At 41.5% G+C, this 21,792-nt stretch overlaps 1 protein-coding gene across 1 annotated transcript in view; it reads left to right on the top strand.

Annotated features, from left to right (window-relative positions):
* The window catches only part of chd1l (chromodomain helicase DNA binding protein 1-like), a 97,910-nt gene that overhangs the window by 33,984 nt on the left and 42,134 nt on the right, over positions 1–21,792 (top strand). The window contains exons 9-14 of the mRNA XM_073045127.1: positions 1,085–1,177; positions 6,069–6,165; positions 8,662–8,735; positions 11,286–11,396; positions 13,290–13,404; positions 20,526–20,682. Of these exons, the coding sequence (XP_072901228.1) occupies positions 1,085–1,177; positions 6,069–6,165; positions 8,662–8,735; positions 11,286–11,396; positions 13,290–13,404; positions 20,526–20,682 (647 nt within the window). The remainder of the gene's footprint in view (positions 1–1,084; positions 1,178–6,068; positions 6,166–8,661; positions 8,736–11,285; positions 11,397–13,289; positions 13,405–20,525; positions 20,683–21,792) is intronic.

Below are 21,792 nucleotides of genomic sequence, written 5' to 3'. Positions count from 1 at the left end.
ACAGATATGCCGTGGAGAGCATTCTAACCGGCTATATCACCATCTGGTATGGACACTGGGTCAAAACAAGCAGCAGAGAATTGTAGTAACACACACAAACAAATGCTGGAGGATCTCAGCAGGCCAGACAGCATCTACGGAAAAGAGTAAACAGTCGGCGTTTCGGGCCAAGACCCATCATCAGAGAATTGTGGATTTAGTCGGCTCCATCATGGCACTGGCCTCCATAGTATCCAGGACATCTTCAAGGAGCGATGCCTCAGCAAAGTAGCATCCATCATTAAGGCCCCCTGTCACTCAGGTCATGCCTTGATCTCATTGCTACCATTGGGAAGGAGGTTCAGAAGCTTGAAGGGTCACACTCAATGATTCTGGAACAGCTTCTTCCCCTCTGTCATCTAATTTCTGAATGGACACTACCTCACTACTACTTTATTTCTATTTTTGCACTAATTTAATGTAACTATTTAACATATATATTTAGTGTAATTCATAATTTTTCTATTAAGTATTGCATTGTACTGCTGCTGCAGACACAACAAATTTCACGACATATGCTGGTGATAAACCTATTCTGATTCTAATCACTTAACACATTTCCAAATTGAACTGCATCTGCCTCTTCTCAGCCCAGTTCTGCAACCCATCCATATCCTGTGGTAACCTACCTCAATAACAAACACCACTTTTGTGTCATCCTCACTTTAGTGATTAGGATTTTGCCAGTTTGTCCAAGAACTTAATGGATCACTGAACAGTTTTAATTTTCTAGATTTTGGCATGAGCTGCAAAAAAGCTGAAAATTTATTTTTAGGGTAAATTTGAATCATGTTTAATTTTAAGTATTTAGTGAACACAGGTTCAAGATGTACAAACTAATTTGCAGATTAATAAGTACCCAGATTCCCATTTTTAAAATTCTGAATGTTAAAGCAACCCACAATCATTTATCATTTTTAATATTCTCTAAGTTTTTACAGCTGTGACCATTTTTATATATTCCATATGGAATTACAGTGTGGAGTTTAGCTGTATCACATTTTTTAATGATTAGTTTGTATTACAATTGTAATTTTCTTTTCAGATGCATTTGAAAATGAAATGGGCAAGAAAGCTCGATTGATGAATATCCTGATTCAACTTAGAAAATGTGTTGGTCATCCTTATCTTTTCGATGGTAAGCAAAGCAGTAATCCGTAAAGAGTATTTGGAGTCACTTGAAATTCACTTGGATTGAGGCAAACTAGATTTAAATTTATTCCATGTTTGGGTAAAAAATTTCAGTTGTGATCCTTTAGCTAAGGCTAACCATAAGTTATAAGCCACTATGCTTGATTGACATAGAGCATACCCCCAGGGGTTGCTTCCGATGCTTGGATTTCACTGGGCAGCTATCGCCTGCCCTAAACTGGGCAGCCCCCAGTCAAAAAGGTTCTGTCCTGCCACAGTCTGCTTTCCTCATTGGGTTCCTGGGGATTAGATATTATCTGAACTGCAGACTGGAAACGATGTACCAGGCAAACCAAAACAACAATATGAGAGACCTGATCTGAAACTGGGATGGCTGGCCTCCCTGGTAACCTCTGAGACATCAGTGATGTTAGGAACACAGCTGTAATAAACAAGAAGCTCAAAAGACTTCACATTGACATAGCCTGCCTCCAGGAGACACATCTGGCTGACTCGGGCACACTAAAGGAGAATGTTTATACCTTCTTCTGGCAAGGGAATGGCCTTGATGAGTCCAGAGAGCATGGAGTAGGCTTCGCAGTGAGGAACACATTGTTGAAGATGGTGGAAGCAGGCAGCAATGGATTTGAGTGTCTTACTCTTTGATTCAACACCACTGAAGGTCCAGTTACTCTTGTAAGCATGTGAGTGTGTAAGCTCCCAACCTGTGCTCCACGTCTGATGCAAAGGATTACTTTTATGAGAACCTTGCAACCACCATCAGGAATATATGTCCCTAGCAAGGAACACCTTGTTCTTCTGGGTGACTTCAATACCAAAGTGGGTGCAGATCACAACTCATGGCCCTCCTGCTTAGGTTACTGTGGTGTGGGCAAGATGAACGAGAGCAGACTGCGATTGCTGGAGCTCTAAACCTATCATGATCTATGTAGCACCGACTCTTGCTTCCAGACCAAGTTTCTACCCGAGGTTTCCTGGAGATACTCTAGCTCCAGACACTGGCACGAGCTGGACTTGACCCTGGTCAGCTACTCCTTCCTCAGCAGCGTGTTTTTCATACATTCCTATCCAGATATTCCAGACTGCACAAAGGGGACCTGCCTCCACACTAGATCAGATGGCAGGCTTTTTAACCTCACCCACCTAAGAGCCAAAACCAAAGGATGTGATCAGAGGCATGCTGTTTACTGATGATGCAGCAGTCGCAACACACACTCTGCAGCAGCTCCAGAGCCTGACAGATTACTTCTCCCAGGCCTGCAAAGAATTTGGCCTGACTATCAGCCTGAAAAGGAGAAACATTTTGGCACAAGGCATGGAGGCACCACCAGTCAATTGATAACTACAAACCATTGCTCATTAGTTCACATACCTGGTGTCCATCATCAGTGACAACCTTTCCTTGGACATAGAAATTGACAAGTGCATTGGGAACTCTTGCCTGCCTCACCATGTGAGTCTGGGAGAACGCCAAACTCTCAGACAAAAGAAGGTGGCAGTATACAACACTTGGGTCATAGCAGACAGCTGCACAGCAGCAAGACCTGGACAACAGGTATCAGGGCAGCTGGAATCCAACAACGCTGGCTGAGTATCGTTAGACATTTAAGTGAGAAGCCTCAGAGACTGAGTACAAATGAAAATCATCAACAAAACATTTTTAGCTTAGTTGAACTATTGCAAAGCATCAATTAATTGCATTATAATCAATAATTTCTTCTTTCTCCAAAATGCCCAAGTCATACAAGTAGTCTGGAATTATATTTATGTTCAGTTTCAAGTGATCTATCGTAACCACAAAAAAATTCTGAGGAAGCTACACTTTTTGAAATAAATTGCTGTCCAGTGTTAGAAGATGCTACTGTGGTGTTATTACTTTCTTGAAAAAAGCTATACCTAACATATTTACCATTCACTGTATAATTCACAGAAAACATCTTGTTGCAGAAAACCTAAGTGGTCGGCTGCACACATCACAAAATACTGTTATCACAGCAGTAAATAAAACCAAGTTCCATGCTCTCAATTCTTGACTATTTCAAGAGCTTTGTAATGAGAATGATAAATGGTTCAAAAGCTTGCTGTTGCACACAGAAGTCAGATGGCTTTCTAAAGAAAACTGTCTGAGATGCTTTTATGCACTTTTTGAAACTGTGATAACATTCTTAGAAGCTTCATTCAATAATCAATTCAAGAATATCAGGCATAACATTGCTTATTTGTCAGAACTATTCACAAAGTTTAATGAAGTCAAACTTCAACTGCAACAAAGTGATGTGAATTGTATCAAAGTCAATCAGTCATCTCCATGTTTTTGTCTAAGTTAACCCTTTCTCAGTTGCAACTCTGGCTATTGTGACCTTTTCCAATTTCCAAGCCTAAATTGGAAGAGAAAGAAGAATAACAAATGATGATCTTCAAGTATTCTGTTCCTACCTCGGTGAGCTGCATAAAGACTTACAGTTGTCAGAGAGAGATCTTAGGATCTTCTCTCAATATAAGTTCCAGATAGGGTAATAAATTCATTCCTGAACACTTGTAATGAGGAATTAACAGGAAGGATGGAGGAGGAACTGATTTTGTTACAAAATGAATTTGAGCTGAAGCCGAGGTTCAAAAAATCATATCGAGACTTTTGATTGTAGAAACAAATCTCTGAACACTACCCTGCACTGTGGAACAAGTTCAAGGTGTTCTTTTTTGCCTTTCCAACATCATAATTAATGAACCATGGTTTCAGTGTGGTCACCCAACTTCTTTCAAAGCAACGAAACAGACTGCTAATTACCGCTCGTGAGGATCTGAGACTCCTGTATTGCCATTCTGCCTGATGTTGAGAATGTGATATCACTGAACCAAGCCCATCCATCTCATTGAAAGATGAAAAAGCAATGAAGTAGTGAATAGATCGACCACTAATGTACAGTCTAAAATCATTGCCAAAAATTATTACTGTAATTAAACAAAGAGATAATTTTATTTGTACCTTTAAATAGATTAGAATAATCTTTGGGACTGTTTGTAAGTGCTTTGAATTTGCAGCTCCTATTTTCTTTCACTGTGCATCATAAATCAAAATTCTGTATAGTTCTTCTGTAGTGGCCGGAAAGGGCAATGAGGCACTGGGGATGTGATCTGGGACCCAAGGGAGCGGTAACCCAAAAATTTCTTGTTTAATAAATTAACCATACTACATAGCTTCAAAGTGCATATGCATCCTAGGATTATATTTACAGTATATTTAAAAAGGTCTTCAAAATAGTAAAGAAGTCACATAATTGACCACTGTTATTATCATACCAGTCTATGTTCCAAGCCTCCATTGGCGACCATCCCACACTTTTCCTACGCTAGATTGACGACTGCATGGGTGCTGCTTCCTGCACCCGTGCTGAACTCATCGACTTCATCCACTTTGCTTCCAACTCCCACCCTGTCCTCAAATTCACCTGGTCCATTTCTGACACCTCCCTTCCCTCTCTCCATCTCACTGTCACTATCTCCAGAGACAGCTTATCCACCGATGTCTATTACAAACCCACGGACTCTCACAGCTACCTGGACTATACCTCGTCTCACCCTGCTACTTGAAAAAGCACCTTCCCCTTCTCTCAATTCCTCTGCTTCTACCACATCTGCTCTCAGAATAAGGCTTTACATTCTGGAACAAAGCAGAAGTCCTTTCTCAAAGAAAGGGGCTTCCCTTGCTCCACCATCAATGCTGTCCTCAACCACATCTCTTCCACTTCACGCACGTCTGCTCTTACCCATCCTCCCATCACCTTACCAGGGATAGGGTTCCTCATCCTCACGCCACCAGCCTCCATGTCCAGCATATAATTCTCTGAAACTTCCGCCACCTCCAACAGGATCCTACCACTAAGAACGTCAGTTCCTCCCCCCCCCCACCCACACTTTCTGCCTTCTGCAGGGATCGCTCCCTACACGACTCCCTTGTCCACTTGTCCCTCCCCACTGATCTCCCTCCTGGCACTTATCCTTGCAAGTGAAACAAGTGCTTCCCCTGTCCCCACACCACCTCCCTTACTACCACCAGGGCCCTAAACGGTCTTTCCATGTGAGGCAACACTTCACCTGTGAGTCTAATGGGGTTTCTTACTGTGTTTGGTGGTCCCGGTATGACCTCCTGTATATGGTTGAGACCCAACGTAGATTGGGAGACTGCTTCGCCGAGCATCTATGCTCTGCCTGCCAGAACAAGGGGGATCTCTGAGTGGCCACCCATTTTAATTCCACTTCCCATTCCCTTTCCGATATGTCCATCCATGGCCTCCTCCACTGTTGCAATGAGGTCACACTTGGGTTGGAGGAACAACATCTAGTATTCCATCTGGGTAGTCTCCAACCTGATGGCATGAACGTTGATTTCTCAAACTTCTGGTAATGCCCCCCCTTCACTATTTCCCATCCCCTTTTCCCCCTCTCACCATATCTCCTTCCCTGTCCATTGCCTCTGTCTGGTGCTCCTCCCCACTTTTCTTTCTTCCATGGCCTTCTGTCTCTCTCACCCATCAACTTCCTAGCTCTTTACTTCTTTCCTCCCCCTTCAGGTTTCACCCATCACCTGGTGTTTCCCTCTCCCTTCCCGCACCTTTTAACTCTACTCCTCAGCTTTTTTTTCTCCAGTCCTGCTGAAGGGTCTCGGCCCGAAATGTCAACTGTGCTTTTTTCCACAGATCCTGCCTGGCCTGCTGAGTTCCTCCAGCATTTTGTTGTATTGCTTGTATTTTTAAAATTATTTATTTTTCTACCTGTATTGGTTCCCATCTTTTAAAGGATGGATGGGAATGGTAATAATTTTGATATCTCAGTCCAGACTTCCTTCATTTTTTGCATCTTGTGTTTTGTTGTTTTAGGAGTGGAACCAGAACCATTTCAGATTGGAGAACACCTTGTTGAAGCAAGTGGGAAACTTCATCTACTGGACAAACTACTGGCGTTTCTACACCCCAGGCATGATCATTAAAATTACTTGCATAAGATTGCTTTACTATGATTTCTGTGCATTGTGCCGACATGAATTAATTTTTTAAAACAAATCGAGTTTTACATCAGTGTCTACTCAAAGTTACAAAGCCATTATATTCGTTAGCAATAATATTTGCTTAATGTACCAAGACTGAAAAATATTAGATTAACTCATACAAGTGGTCTCAGATTCCTGTTAAAGTATACATCTCTGTAGATGTTTCATATTTTTACTGAATGTAGCTACTAAGCAAGATTTTGGGATAAATCTGCACAGTTCGCTGTTAAACCTCTTCAACATGAAAGGTATAAACCAATGGTAAATGCTCTCAGTTGTTGTTTTAATTGGATTGACTGTTGACTATTACTTTGAGGGCATTTTAGAATTATGCACAGTTCTCTTTTTAGTACCTACATTGGCACTCTACCCTATTTTTCACCTGCCTGTGTGAAACAATCCATGTTTGTTTTCCAGGAAGCTAGCCACTTAATGAGAACATGGTTTCTGAGAATAGCAATTTCAATTAATCTCCATTGTAAGAAGATCTAAACTAAAATCTAAAATTTACTAGAAAATTGAGATTTGGAGTATGATAACAGCTAACGTTTATCTGATGTTTAGGAAAATTTCTGAAAATAGCAATTTCATAAAATGCTGAAATGGTGAATTTAATTGCTGCATCACTGTCTGGTATGAAGGGGCTACTACACAGGACCAAAAGAAGCTGCAGAAGGTTGTAAATCTAGTCAGCTCCATCTTGGCTACTGGCCTACAAAGTTCTCAGGACATCTTCAGGGAGTGGTGTCTCAGAAAGGTAGCGTCCATTATTAAGGACCTCCAGCACCCAGGGCATGCCCTTTTCTCACTGTTACCATCAGGTAGGAGGTACAGAAGCCTGAAGGCACACACTCAGCGATTCAGGAACAGCTTCTTCCCCCCTGCCATCCGATTCCAAAATGGACATTGAATCTTTAGACACTACCTCACATTTTAAAAATATACAGTATTTCTGTTTTTGCACTTTAAAAAAAAATATTCAATACATGTAATTGATTTACTTGTTTATTTATTATTCTTATAATAATAATTTATTATTTATTATTCTTATTTTTATTTTATTTGTTATTATTATTATTGTTTTCTCTCTGCTAGATTATGTATTGCATTGAACTGCTGCTGCTAGGTTAACAAAATAGCCCCTCGCTAACAGTCACCAGACTCAATGGTGAGGAAACCACCATTCTCAGACCTTGTACATTTAGGGTTGATATGACGTGGGTCCCACCAAACCCAGGAGGTTGGGATGCTTAGCCGACCCAAACCCTGATCTGAGCGAATACTATGTAAATGCTGCCCACTTGCAATTACCCATTGGCAAGAATTAACAGACTGTACACTGGATACAAATATAAAGGAAGTATATTTATAAATTTCAACTTTATTGAACAGTGAGTAGGAAAAGAAAAATAAAAAAATAAAAAAGACCCTATTACAGTTAACCCAGTCCAAATGTGCAATAAAGTTGGAGTTCATCTTGAAGTTGTCTTAAACTCATGAGCTGGCCCCAGGGTCTTTGGGAAAGCACACACCAATTCCGAATGTCGCTTGAAATCCATCTAGACCAAACGGGTTCTCCCACACGAGTATTGGTCCTTCTTCCTTGAAGCCATCCATCTGCACAAAGCACCTTGTGCAACAGGGACGGCATCCTCAGTCATCTTCCATCCTGCTTTCTCCCAGCTCCCGCCAAAAAGTCCTCGACCCACACCAGTGTTTGTCACAAAAACCATTTTGCCCAGTGTTCTCTAGAGCCTTCTCCCAATTCCGCCATCCTGATTGGATGACACTACATTCCTAAACATGAACATCACAACCCCTCTTCTTGAGGTCAAACCCAAACATGATGAAAGCAGAACAGACTGCTCTTACAGAACTGCTAAAATGAAATACCTGCTGCATAGCAGTAAAAATCTTGACCACATACATAAGGGTACATACATAAGGGTAGTGCAGTTGTAGGCTGATTGGCAGCAACATTTTCTTTGAAGATTTGTCGCTTAATGTAATGGTGAACACAGTCATTGATTTGAATTATGTGCTGTATTTCACATTGACAATGTTTAGCCTTAAATATTTAATTGCATTGTAAAACAATGATATTTAAAATGGTAAGGAGGTGACATATAGTTTGGTAGGTTATTTAAAGGCTTATGCATAAAATATTAGTGCGTGATGTACGGTAATTTTTTGAGCCATTATTATATAGCTGGCATATTCATACAATTGATACACCCCATTCCTCATGGATACTAGGTAGCTACAGTACACTGCGTTTGATATTATCAGTAAGCTATCCACAACCAGTACTGTTCCTCTCTTTAACCAGAAGTATATGTATCTTGTGCACAGGGAGAAGGAGGAATGAAAAAATCTCTTAAATATATGAGATAATTAAGCTGTAATTTTAATTTATTCATCAGAGGTCATCGAGTGTTGCTGTTTTCCCAAATGACCAGAATGCTGGATATTCTGCAGGACTATATGGAATATAGAGGTAAATGCTGCAAAGGCTTTTATATAATGATTCATTTTTAGCTGGAAATGTTGAAAAAGTGGACATTTGCAGAACGTCTTTGACAATTGGACTTTCCTGTCTCATTTTCTAGTCATAGAAATGGAATTTATTTTAGAAGTGAATTTATTTTGCAACATCCATAACAAGCTTTATAGTTGTGAAAGCAAATGAATGGAAACATGATGTAATTTTTCTCTGGAAACGAACAGTCAATGTTTCGGGTCAAGATCCGAGGGAGGGGGCAGGGGCCCTATAAAGAACAAACACGAGGAAATCTGCAGATGCTGGAAATTCAAACAACAACACACACAAAATGCTGGTCAGGCAGCATCTATAGGGAGAAGCGCTGTCGACGTTTTGGGCCGAGACCCTTCGTCAGGACTAACCAAAAGGAAAGATAGTAAGAGATTTGAAAGTAGTGAGGGGAGGGGGAAATGCGAAATGATAGGAGAAGACCGGAGGGGGTGGGATGAAGCTAAGAGCTGGAAAGGTGATTGGCGAAAGTGATACAGAGCTGGAGAAGGGAAAGGATCATGGGACGGGAGGCCTCAGGAGAAAGAAAGGAGGGGGGGGAGAAGCACCAGAGGGAGATGGAGAACAGGCAAACAACTAAATATGTCAGGGATGGGGTAAGAAGGGGAGGAGGGGCATTAACGGAAGTTAGAGAAGTCAATGTTCATGCCATCAGGTTGGAGGCTACCCAGCCGGTATATAAGGTGTTGTTTCTCCAACCTGAGTTTGGATTCATTTTGACAATAGAGGAGGCCATGGATAGACATATCAGAATGGGAATGGGACGTGGAATTAAAATGTGTGGCCACTGGGAGATCCTGCTTTTTCTGGCGGACCGAGCGTAGGTGTTCAGCGAAACGGTCTCCCAGTCTGCGTCGGGTCTCACCAATATATAAAAGGCCGCACCGGGAGCACCGGACGCAGTATACCACACCAGCCGACTCACAGGTGAAGTGTCGCCTCACCTGGAAAGACTGTCTGGGGCCCTGAATGGTGGTGAGGGAGGAAGTGTAAGGGCAAGTGTAGCACTTGTTCTGTTTACAAGGATAAGTGCCAGGAGGGAGATCGGTGGGAAGGGATGGGGGGAACGAGTGGACAAGGGAGTTGCGTAGGGAGCGATCCCTGTGAAAAGCAGAAAGGGGGGGGGAGGGAAAAATGTGTTTGGTAGTGGGATCCCGTTGGAGGTGGTGGAAGTTACGGAGAATTATACGTTGGACCTGGAGGCTGATGGGGTGGTAGGTAAGGAGAAGGGGAACCCTATCCCGAGTGGGGTGGAGGGTGGATGGGGTGAGGGCAGATGTGCGGGAAATGGGAGAGATGCGTTTGAGAGCAGAGTTGATGGTGGACGAAGGGAAGCCCCTTTGTTTAAAAAAGGAAGACATCTCCTTCGTCCTGGAATGAAAAGCCTCATCCTGAGAGTAGATGCGGCGGAGATGGAGGAATTGTGAGAAGGGGATAGCCTTTTTGCAAGAGACAGGGTGGGAAGAGGAATAGTCCAGGTAGCTGTGAGAGTCTGTAGGCTTATAGTAGATATCAGTAGATAGGCCGTCTCCAGAGATGGAGACAGAAAGATCAAGAAAGGGGAGGGAGATGTCGGAAATGGACCAGGTAAATTTGAGGGCAGGGTGAAAGTTGGAGGCAAATTATAAAGGATTATAATTATAATTATAAATTATAATTGGAGGCCCTATTAAGAAGGTGGGGGGAGGGTGGGAAGGAGAAGGCTGGTAGGTGCCAGGTGAAAAACCAGTAAGGGGAAAGATTAAGGGGTGGGGGAGGGGAAGTAGGGAGGGGATAGGCAGGAAAGGTGAAGGAGGAATGTAAGGGGAAAGCACTGGTTTTTCACCTGGCACCTACCAGCCTTCTCCTTCCTACCCTCCCCCACCTTCTTAAAAGGGCTCCAGCCCCCTTCCTCTTCAGTCCTGACGAAGGGTCTCAGCCCGAAACGTCGACTGTTCGTTTCCACGGATGCTGCCCGACCTGCTGAGTTCCTCCAGCGTGTTGTGCATGTTGTTTTGACACCAGCATCTGCAGTGTATTTTGTGTTTATGTAATATTTCTAAGTGTGTCCTTTCTGTTTTAAGAGATTAGCTCCTGAAGGCAAATGTAACTTCGGTTGCTTGAACAAAGCTTACTAAATGGGTTACCTCTGCCCTATCAGTATACCTTTCCCATGTTTTATGATGAAACATCACATGATCCTTTTGGCCACTGTCAATGATGTTAAAGATCTCATGGTATAATTTCGAAGTAGAGCAGAGGGATCCTCTCTGATGTCGTTGCCAATATTCATCACTCAAACAATATCCCCCCAAATAATCTGTTGTTAACATTTTACTAATATGGGACTTTGCCTGTGCTCTTGCTGGCATATTGTTTCCTACATTACAATGGTACTTACATGACTTCAAATAGTTTAGGTAAGCCATGAGTTTGTGTCAGGCACTATATATAAGTTGATGCTTTTATTAATATTGTGTGATTCATACATATATTCCTAATCTTACTTTCTTGAAGGTTACAGCTATGAACGCATGGATGGGTCAGTACGTGGAGAAGAACGGTATCTCGCAATCAAAAACTTTAATCAACAAGATGTATTTGTTTTTCTTTTAAGCACCAGAGCAGGTTTGTAGGAATAAGCATGATTCCCCCCCCCCCCCAAAATAATACGGCTGATTTAAAATCATAGGGTTCTACTGGACAGAAAGAGATCATCATGGCACTACTGACTATGGTTAGGTCTTATCCTACCTGTGTACTTTGTTATAAAATATTTACCTATGTTCTTAAAATGTTTTCTGGGCACTATTTCCAACATTGCTTCTGATAGAACATTCCATACATTAAAAAAAACATGTTAAGTGCTTTGTTTCTTTGTAGATCATTTAAAATTTATTTTAAACCTTACTGTTCTTATTAAAAGAAAATCACTTTTTTGGTGCAGTTTTGTGGCTGAAGCCTCTCATCACAATATATGCTTTTTCCTCTTGTCTGTCAAATTACATGTCTGACTGACATGGCTCATTTGTTTTAAGATGGTTATGAGTAAGGATAAAATTGGATCTTGCCGGAAGGTACTAAATTGGGGGAGGGCAAATTAGATCGAGTTCTCTGAGGAGGTGACAAAGGTGCTTGATGAGGATAAGGCAGTGGGGATGTTGTCTACATTATCTTTAGTAAGGCATTCGAAAAAGCCCTTCGTGGAAGGTTGATTCAGAAGATAAGGATGTATTGGATCCATGGTGAATCGCAAGTCTGGATTCAGGACTAGCTTGCCCATAGAAGACAGACAGCAGGGTTGGAAGGCTGTTATTCTGGCTGAAGGTCTGTGACCAGTTGTATTCCACAAGGATCAGTGCTGGGGCTTCTGTTTTTTTTTATTAAGTGCAATCGTGACCAATAGCCAGATCAGAAATGCTGATCAAGTCAACTAGTTCCCAGGGAGAACGCTGATAGGCCAATCAGATGGTTCACTGCTGCTCAGCGATAGAACATTAAAAAAATCATATGTACAATTATGAAACATTAAAAAGTAGTAGAAATACTGGAGTCACGATGATCATGATGAAGTCTGCTGGAGAGAGACATTTATACACATGCTGTCCTCCATAATTCAGAGAGATTGAAGGATAAGGTTACAGGGTGACAAAACGTGACAGGAGCACTTGGAACTGAAAACTGATCCCTACCGAGAGAAAACAGCACCTGATCTTTCTGCACTGTTTTCCAGCAGTTTAAGGACTAAGTCCAGCCGGAACATAACTCACAAGTGCTCTTGAAAGTCAGTTATTAACCCTACCTGCCAACTACCAAGCATTGCCAACCTGGTCCCCTTCATGATAGCTTATGAAGAAGCATGAGACATCTCTCCCAGAGATGATAGGTGTTTGTGCACTCAACTCTTGAAGGCTTGGACCCCATCGTCGGAGATTTTTCCGACCACAGCATCTGGAAGGCTGTTCCAGATTCTGATAGCTCAGTGAAGGAAGCTTCTATCCAGTGTGTAGGTTCTCGCATCAGACACAGAAACAGCATGAACAGGCATAGATAAACTTGATCATGTGGTGCACTGTCTCTCAAACGATAAGGCAGCATGGCGCGAAGGTCTGCAGGGCTGTGGCTGGTGTGCATTTTGTACAGCACAGTAGCTGCAGTAACCACAGTACACCACAGTAGTCTGTGGTGGTAGCTACTGATGGCTAGCTTCTCACGAGCTGTGGCTTCATTTACACCTATAATCCTGAGGGCCTTTCTCAGGATGTTTGTGATATCTATCAAAGATTTGAATTTAAAATGTAGACGGGTGTTAGGTGCTTAGAATAGGTATTAGTGAAAACAGGCAGTTTGGTGATGTCGAAGGGGCTCTTAGATAGACAAATTAATATGAAGGAAATGGAGGGATATAGATGATACACAGGAAAAGAACATTAAGTAAAAACAAGCATCAAAATTAATACAACATTTTTGGCCTAATAGCCAATCTAACGCTCAAATGTTATGATTTTCTTTTTAAAACAGGTGGAGTAGGAATGAACCTGACTGCTGCTGACACTGTCATATTTGTAGACAGTGATTTCAATCCTCAGAATGACCTTCAGGCATCTGCAAGGGCCCACAGGATTGGCCAGAAAAGGTGATGGGATTATACTCATTAGAATGATCTGCTTATATTTGAACCCATACATTACATTTATTGAGGTTGGTTGAAAGGTCTGGCTCCATATGTTGAATCTTTTGCAGGCTTCCAAAATTTACGTGAATAGGCAAATTGCCCTCCAAAAGTATGGTTTTTGAAATTTGTTCTTTAACGCCATGCTATTGACATTTAATGCTGCGCATCATTGATGGCATTTTCCTTTGCCAGGTGCTAGCTTGTTTCATCCTACAGATTATTGTTGTTAGAAATTATTCTATAAGCATTCCTTAAGATAAGTTGACAGGAAGAATTTGGAACTGAATTCACTCCAATGAGTAACTAGTTTGAGATTGAAAGCTGGTTTGGTTGGTTTGGGCGGTTGAGGATTGCAAAATAAGAAAGGTTTATTCAATGAAGTGGTGGGACTGGAGGTCGTGAACGGCTGACCCCTTTCTTCAACGCCACCCCTGGCAGTGAATAGGTATTGGTGTTTCTGGTATTTTAAGCATTTGACTTTTTCAAATGTTGGTGTTGCCAAAATATATTAATTACAAAGATTTTACTTCCTGAATGCTTTGGGGTGTATCTTATGGATTTTGGGCTGCTGATCATGAAAATCAGCATGAAATTTCCCTAATGTGCACCATTTTTGTAAAAATAGCCTATATTTGTTATTTCAATTCATAATTCAAGTCAGTTAAAATATTGCCCACAATGTAAACTGAACAGTTTTCTGTCTTGTCCAGGCATGCCTGGGCATGCTTAGGCAGGGTGGATACTGCACAGCGGGACAGGTTTTAGAAAGGCTATAAAAGCATCAGGCACACACCGTTCTGTGCATTGTGTTTACATGTATATCGGTTTGCAATCATGTTGATGCGCATGCTCTATGTGCATGGAATATCATGTGTACTCGTTATAATAAATTAATTGTATCTTCAGGAGTATTTGTGATGGCAAAATGTCTCGCCAATGTTGCTGCAGCCACCATACTTTCTGTTATATTGGTAGCGAGTATATGCTTAAATCTCAGACAGTGTATGACTCCTCTTCTTTCAAAAAAAACCTATGAGCTCTACTTTTTACATAGAAATGGCGACAAAAACAAAATCTGGGCTTCTCACACTTGTTGCTTAACATGCGCTGTTGAACTTAGAGCTTGGTTCAGGGGTACTCGGATGTCAATACACTTCGCTGTCCTAATGATAATGGCGAGAACGTAAGGATCATGTTCTCGTCTGTCTGACCAGTCTGTCTGGTTTCTCTACTAAAAACAAGAAATCCATTGAATACCCCAATGTCCCTTCAGCCGTGAGACCTGTGCTACATGATGATAGTTTTCTGGTACTGAACCCACCAGACACATGGAGTCTAGAGGAGACAGACTAAGATGCCATGATGCACGAGCCAGGAATGGAAAATAATACTGATACTGATTTTGAACCCTTTATGTCGATTGAGCCTCATCTGATAACTCAATGTGAGCTAAATAACCTGGTCAGAGTCAAATTTGTCAAAGGCAAAGACAGAATTACTGAGTTCAAGACTGCAATGATGCAACCTGTTGTCACCAGACACAAAAGATTCCGTAAAGGATTTTGGTATTAGTGGCAGATGTTTCCCAGAATAAGTGATGCCAAGATTAAGGAAGGCATTTTTGTTGGTCCACAAATCAAACAGGTCAGAAATGACAGGCAATTTGAAGAACTTCTAGTCGGACCGGAGAAAATCGCATGGAAGCATTCAAGAATGTTGTTAAAATTTTTCTTGGCAACTGCAGAGCACCAAACTACGTGCAGCTGGTTGTTTACATTTTTCAAGCATACGAAACCATGTGGTCCAACTTGTCACTAAAGATTAATTTTATGCATTCCCATTTCGACTTCTTCCGTGCAAATCTTGGCACTGTCAGTGACGAGCATGGCAAAAGGTTTCATCAGGATATTGCAGAATATTGAAAAGGTATCAGGGCAACTGGAATCCATCAATACTGATTGATTGTTGTTGGATACTTAAGTCAGACACTGAGTACAAGCGAACATCATCAACAAAACATCCTTAACTTTGTTGAACTATGGCAAAGCACCAGTACTTTTATGCAATATCCGATAAAAGTCCATTTCTTGTTTCTCCAAATTCCTACGTGATACAAATAGTCTGCAATTTTATTTATGTTCGGCTTCAAGTGGTCTATCATAACCACAAAAGAATTCCGAGGAAGCGACAATTCTGAAAAAAAATTGCTGTAGAGTGTTATATTGAAGTGCTCTTAATATGAATATTTTTAAGATGGAAGTCAACATCATCACATAATGTCACCAGAAATACACTCCTGAACTTGTAAATCAATGCCCGCCTTACTGATTCTGCAACTTTGGCTTGATCAGTTTCAGGTAGACAGAACTGTGAAGAGATTGAGTTTGTTGGGTCCTCTGGTTCTACCTAATAATTCTGTACAAAAATATCCTTGATTTGACTTCTCCAAATACATAGTTGTTGCAAACAAAAGCAAAATATTCAGATCAAGATTATGTGCAGCCTTGTCCAAGAGAGAAGGGGGTCACAGAACTTTGAATTGGCCCATCCATCTCTTAAATTAATGCATATAGAGATACAGAGTATCAATGAACTGCAATCAGAATCAGGTTTAATATCACTGGCATGTGTCATGAAATTTGTCAACTTTGTGGCAGCGGTAAAATACAATACATGATACAGTGATACAGAAAAAAATGTAGTGTGCGTATGTGTGTGTAATCAAATAGTTAAATAAGTTGGGCAAAAGCAGAAATAATAAAGTAATGAAGTAGTGTTCATGGTTTCAATGTCCATTCAGAAATCGGATATCAGAGGGAAAGAATCTGTTCCTGAATCACTGAATGTGTGCCTTCAAGCTTCCATGCCTCCTTTCTGTTGGTAACAGTGAGAAGAGGGCATGTTCTGTGTGGTAGGTGTCCTTAATGATGGATGCTCCCTTTTTGAGGCACTGCTCCTTGAAGAAGTCTTGGGTATTACAGAGGCTAGGACCCATGATGGAACCGACTAATTTTATAACTCTTGGTTGAAAAATTACATTTCTGAAGCAGGACCACAAATAATGTTTCTCTTCTCCCTTTCTCTCTGATTGTGGGCTAAAATTGGTACATTTAAAGAACTCTTTCTTTAAAGACATATACAGTTTTGCTTTTGTGTACAGTACCTATGTAGTTAGAGAAATCAAATCCAGGACGCTTTTGTATAGAATTGATCTGTAGAACCAGAGGAGCCAATGCACTCGATTCACTGCTACACCATTATCAGGAACAATTATTGTGCCATCCACCGCCTGCACTTTGGCAAGTCTGATCACCTGGCTGTACTTCTACACTCAGTATACAGAAAGAGACTGAGGACCATAGCATCGGTGTGAAGATTGCGAAGTTATGGTCAAGGGATGTGGAAGACTGTTTATCAGACAGTGTTGAATCAGTAGACTGGACCATATTCAGGATTCATCTTTGAATGAATATACCACAGCCATCACTGACTTCATCAAGACCTGTGTGGATGAGTGTGTGCCTTTAAGAACAGAGCTAATTATTCCCAAACTGAACCCCTAGGATGAAAGCAGCCTGTTGAAGACTAAATCTGTGGCTTTCAAGACTGGCAATACAGAATTCTACAAGAAGTGCAGATGAGAGCGAAAAGGCAATTCCAGGTGAAGATAGAAATAACATTGAATGCATGACAGCTGTGGCAAGGTTTGCATGTTATTGCTGCCTATGAGGCACTGATGCTTCACTTCCCACTGGACTCAGTGCCTTTTATGCACGCTTTGAAAGGGAGAATAACACTACGCTTGTACGCAGCTGGTGACCCTGTGATCTTTGACTCAGAGCCCAGTGTCCAAACATCTTCTAAAAAAGGTGAGCCCTCACAAGGTATCAGGTACCTGACTGGGTACTGAAAACGTCTGCTGAATAACTGGTGGGAGTATTTGAGGACATCTTTAACCTCTCACTGTTGCAGTCTGAGAATCGTACCTGCATCAAAAGATCAAAAGAGCGTCAGTCAATGCCCAAGAAGAGCAGGGTGAGCTGCCACAATAACTATCACCTTGTAGCACTCGCATCTATTGTAATGAAGTGCTTTGAGAGGTTGGATGTGCCTAGAACAATCTCCTGCTTGAGCAATGACCTGGTCACTGCATTTTGCCTCCAGATGCAGTCTCGGCTCTTCAGTCTGCTTTGGAACATCTAGACGACTGCAAGATGTACGGCAAGATACAGTTTTTCATTTATAGCTTTGTGCTCAACACCATCATTCCCTCAGTATTAATCACCAAGTTACAGCCCCTGGGCCTCTGTACCTTTGTCTGCAACTGGATCCTTAACTTGTTTACTGAGAAATCACAGTCATTGCAGATTGGTAATAACTTCGCCTCCCCGCTGACTATCACATAGGCGCACCTGACAAACTTGTGCTTAGCCTACTGCTCTACTCTCTATACACTCATGACTGTGTGGCTTAGCACAGTTCAAATGCCGTCTATAAATTTGCCGATGACACCATTGCTGATGGTAGGATCTCAGATGGCAATGTGGAGGCTTACGGAAGAGAGATAAATTGGCTGTTTCAGAATCAGGTTTATTATCACCGGCATGTGACGTGAAATTTGTTAACTTAGCAGTGGCAGTTCAATGCAATGCATCATCTAGCAGAGAGAAAAAAGAAGATAATAATAATAATAAATAAAATAAAACATAATAATAAATAATCAATTACATATTTTGAATAGATTTTTAAAAAATGTGCGAAAGCAGAAATACTGTATATTAAAAGAAAGTGAGGTAGTGTCCAAAGCTTCAATGTCCATTTAGGAATCGGATTGCAGAGGGGAAAAAAGCTGTTCCTGAATTGCTGAGTGTGTGCCTTCAGGCTTCTGTACCTCCTACCTGATGGTAACAGTGAGAAAAGGGTATGCCCTGGGTGCTGGAGGTCCTTAATAATGGACGCTGCCTTTCTGAGACACCGCTCCCTAAAGATGTCCTGGGTACTTTGTAGGCCAGTGCCCAAGATGGAGCTGACTAGATTTACAACCTTCTGCAGCTTCTTTCAGTCCTGTGTAGTAGCTCCTCCATACCAGACAGTGATGCAGCCTGTCAGAATGCTCTCCATGGTACAACTATAGAAGTTTTTGAGTGTATTTGCTGATGTGCCAAATCTCCTAATAAAGTATAGCCGCCGTCTTGCCTTCTTTATGACTACATTCATATGTTGGGACCAGGTTAGGTCCGCAGAGATCTTGACACCCAAGAACTTAAAGCTGCTTACTGTCTCCACATCTGATCCCTCTATGAGTGTTGGTATGTGCTCCTTCGTCTTACCATTCCTGAAGTCCACAATCAGCTCTTTCGTCTTACTGATGTTGAGTGCCAGGTTGTTGATGCGGCACCATTCCACTAGTTGGCATAGCTCACTCATGTATGCCCTCTCGTCACTACGTGAGATTCTACCAACAATGGTTGTATTGTCAGCAAATTTGTAGAAGGTATTTGAGCTATGCCTAGCCATACAGTCATGTATATACAGAGAGTTGAGCAGTGGGCGAAGCATACACCCCTGAGGTACGCCAGTGTTGATCGTCAGCAAGGAGGATATGTTATCACCAATCTACACAGGCTGTGATCTTCCGGTTAGGAAGTTGAGGATCCAATTGCAGAGGGAGGTACAGAGGCCCAGGTTCTGCAACTTCTCAATCAGGATTGTGGGAATGATGGTATTAAATGTTGAGCTATAGTCGATGAACAGCATCCTGATATAGGTGTTTGTGTTGTCCAGGTGGTCTAACACTGTGTGAAGAGCCATTGAGATTGCATCTGCCGTTGACCTATTGTGGCGATAGGCAAATTGCAATGGGTCCAGGTCCTTGCTGAGGCAGGAGTTCAGTCTAGTCAGTGGTGTAACAACAACAACCTTGCACTCAACATCAGCAAGACAGAGGAATTGATTGTGGACTTCAGGAAGGGGAAGTTGGGGGAACAAACATCTGTGCTCATTGAGGGGCCAATGGTGAAAAGGCTGAGCAGCTTCAAGTTCCTGGGTGTTGACATCTTAACAGGATCCATCCCGGGCCCAACACATTGATGCAATCATAAAGAAGGCTCAATGGTGCCTGTATGTCATTAGGAGATTAGGTACTTCGCTGAAGGCCTGTAAGTTTCTACAGATGTATAGTGGAGAACATTCTGACTGGTTGCATCAGAGCTTGGTGTGGAGGCTCCAATACACAGGATCGCAAGAGGCCTCAGAGGGTTCGAGACTCACTGGCACAACCCTCTCCACCATCAAAGACATCTTCAGGAGGTGGTGCCTCAAGAGACCTGTATCTGGACCCTCACTATCCGGGACATGCCCTCTGCTCAGTACTACCATCAGGGAGGAGGTAGAGGAGCCTAAAGACCCACATTAAACTTCCCCTCTGCCTTTAGATTTCTGCATGTTCCAAGAATCCTCATTACTACTTTTGTTTTGTACTATTTACTTTGTGCCGTACTGTACTGCTGCCTCACGGCAACAAACTTCACATCGTATGTCAATGATATTAAATCAATTACACTAATTCAATTAGAGGTGTGCGGTTGCAGCAGAACATCATGGTTTTCTTTTACAAATAACTGGATCTGAGCGGATCCCACTAGGGAAGTATCCTGCTTCCATTAATTGTTTTGTGATATTGGATTCATTTCCAAGCACCATGTCAAAGTGATATCAATTCATTCTCTATTTTTCTATTGAATGGAAGTTTCCCCATCATTTATTAATTTAGCTCCAAACCAAAAAGCAATTATATCAAATGTTTCCAAATGTAAGGCATTGTTACAAAATCCATGTTTTGTTTTGGTCTGTTTGCATGTTCATGTAAAACAACAATATCATGGCAATGTAAGTAAAAATCTCGTAAAGAATTGAAGCTGAAAAGTAACTTATCTATGTTAGACTGCACGAACAGTGTATGGCTATTTGTTTATACAAAAATTGGTATGGCTAAGCTTAGAACATGATGTCTTGACAAGTTGGTACAATTTGTCAAGATGAATGGAAACTTTTTATCCTCTAAAGTTATCTTTTGTACAAAGACCAGTTAAAATTATTCGCCTGATCGGAAGAGACACAGTTGACCAGTTGATATACAGCCGGGCTATGTCAAAATTGCAGTTGACAAATACTTTGATTGAAGGTGGTCAATTCTCAATGAAGGAACAAGAAGAATCATCTGGGACTTCTGATATGCAGGTGAGCAATTGCTAACCATTATGGTCCAAATAGGCAAAGAAGTTATGGGTCTGCTGTTGTAATGTGACTTTCTATTTCTATCTTGGATTGGTACCTAACTATCATTTAGAATCAAAAGTCTTATACTCCATACAAGATGATTTTGCCATGTCAAAAAGATAGTTCTGTTCTCACTTCTGCAGGATCGTTGGTCAGGGGCTGTGCAGTCTGGGCTTGAAAACAGTTTCAAAATATGTTCAATCTTAAATAATCCAGCATTTTATCCACACCATGTAGCAAACTGCTTACAGTTTTGCCAGTATTAATATTTTCCCTACTATCTTATGTGCAATTGGTACTGGCTATAACCATTTATTTTAGCACTGTGTACACATTCTACTGTAAACATCTGTGTATAATTAATCAAATAAAAGGAAGATTGAACATTAACAATGTGATATCTGATAAATGATGGGGATTATAGTAGAGTATTGTTTATGTAACAGTAATAACAAGCCTGATTATTGATCACAGGATTATATTCCACCATCGAACTATAAATTTAAATTCAGCTGTTAAATAAGAAATAATATCCAGTTTTGGTAAAGTGACCCGGAACAGTGAAGTGTAATTCACTAAGGTCCTTGATATAGGAAACCTATCTGTACAGATATGCTTCCAGACGTACACTAATATTGTTCACTATAAAATCCGTCTGCAAAGGCTCATTAGCCTGACTGTTGTACTGAATCACCACAAGGTGCAACAACTAGGTGGGTGGATCACCCAATCTAAGCAATGATACTGAACCCGTGTTGGTCAATGTGCAAATTCCTAACATCAGCAGTTAGATAATTGTGCCACACCTGAAAATGTTTACCCAGGCTTTAGTTAAGGTGCACTTTTGTCCCAGAATTATGCCTTTGAACCCACGTGCCAGACTCCTAAATTACCACAGCTGATCAGACAGCACTGTTCCTTGTTCAACAGCACCAGGAGGAGGTGCTGAGGGCAACACAAGCACAGACCATCCTGCTTGGGGAATAATCCAAGGCTCTGTGGCACCTTAATGGGTATGGTTGATGGAGTCTCGGCAGACAAACCTGCAAAGTTGGGCTTGCAGCTGATAAA

Source organism: Hemitrygon akajei, chromosome 5 (assembly GCF_048418815.1).
Source record: "Hemitrygon akajei chromosome 5, sHemAka1.3, whole genome shotgun sequence".
Lineage (NCBI taxonomy): Eukaryota > Metazoa > Chordata > Chondrichthyes > Myliobatiformes > Dasyatidae > Hemitrygon > Hemitrygon akajei.
The sequence above is the reverse complement of the archived record's forward strand: the minus strand, read 5'-3'. Positions and strand labels throughout refer to the sequence as shown.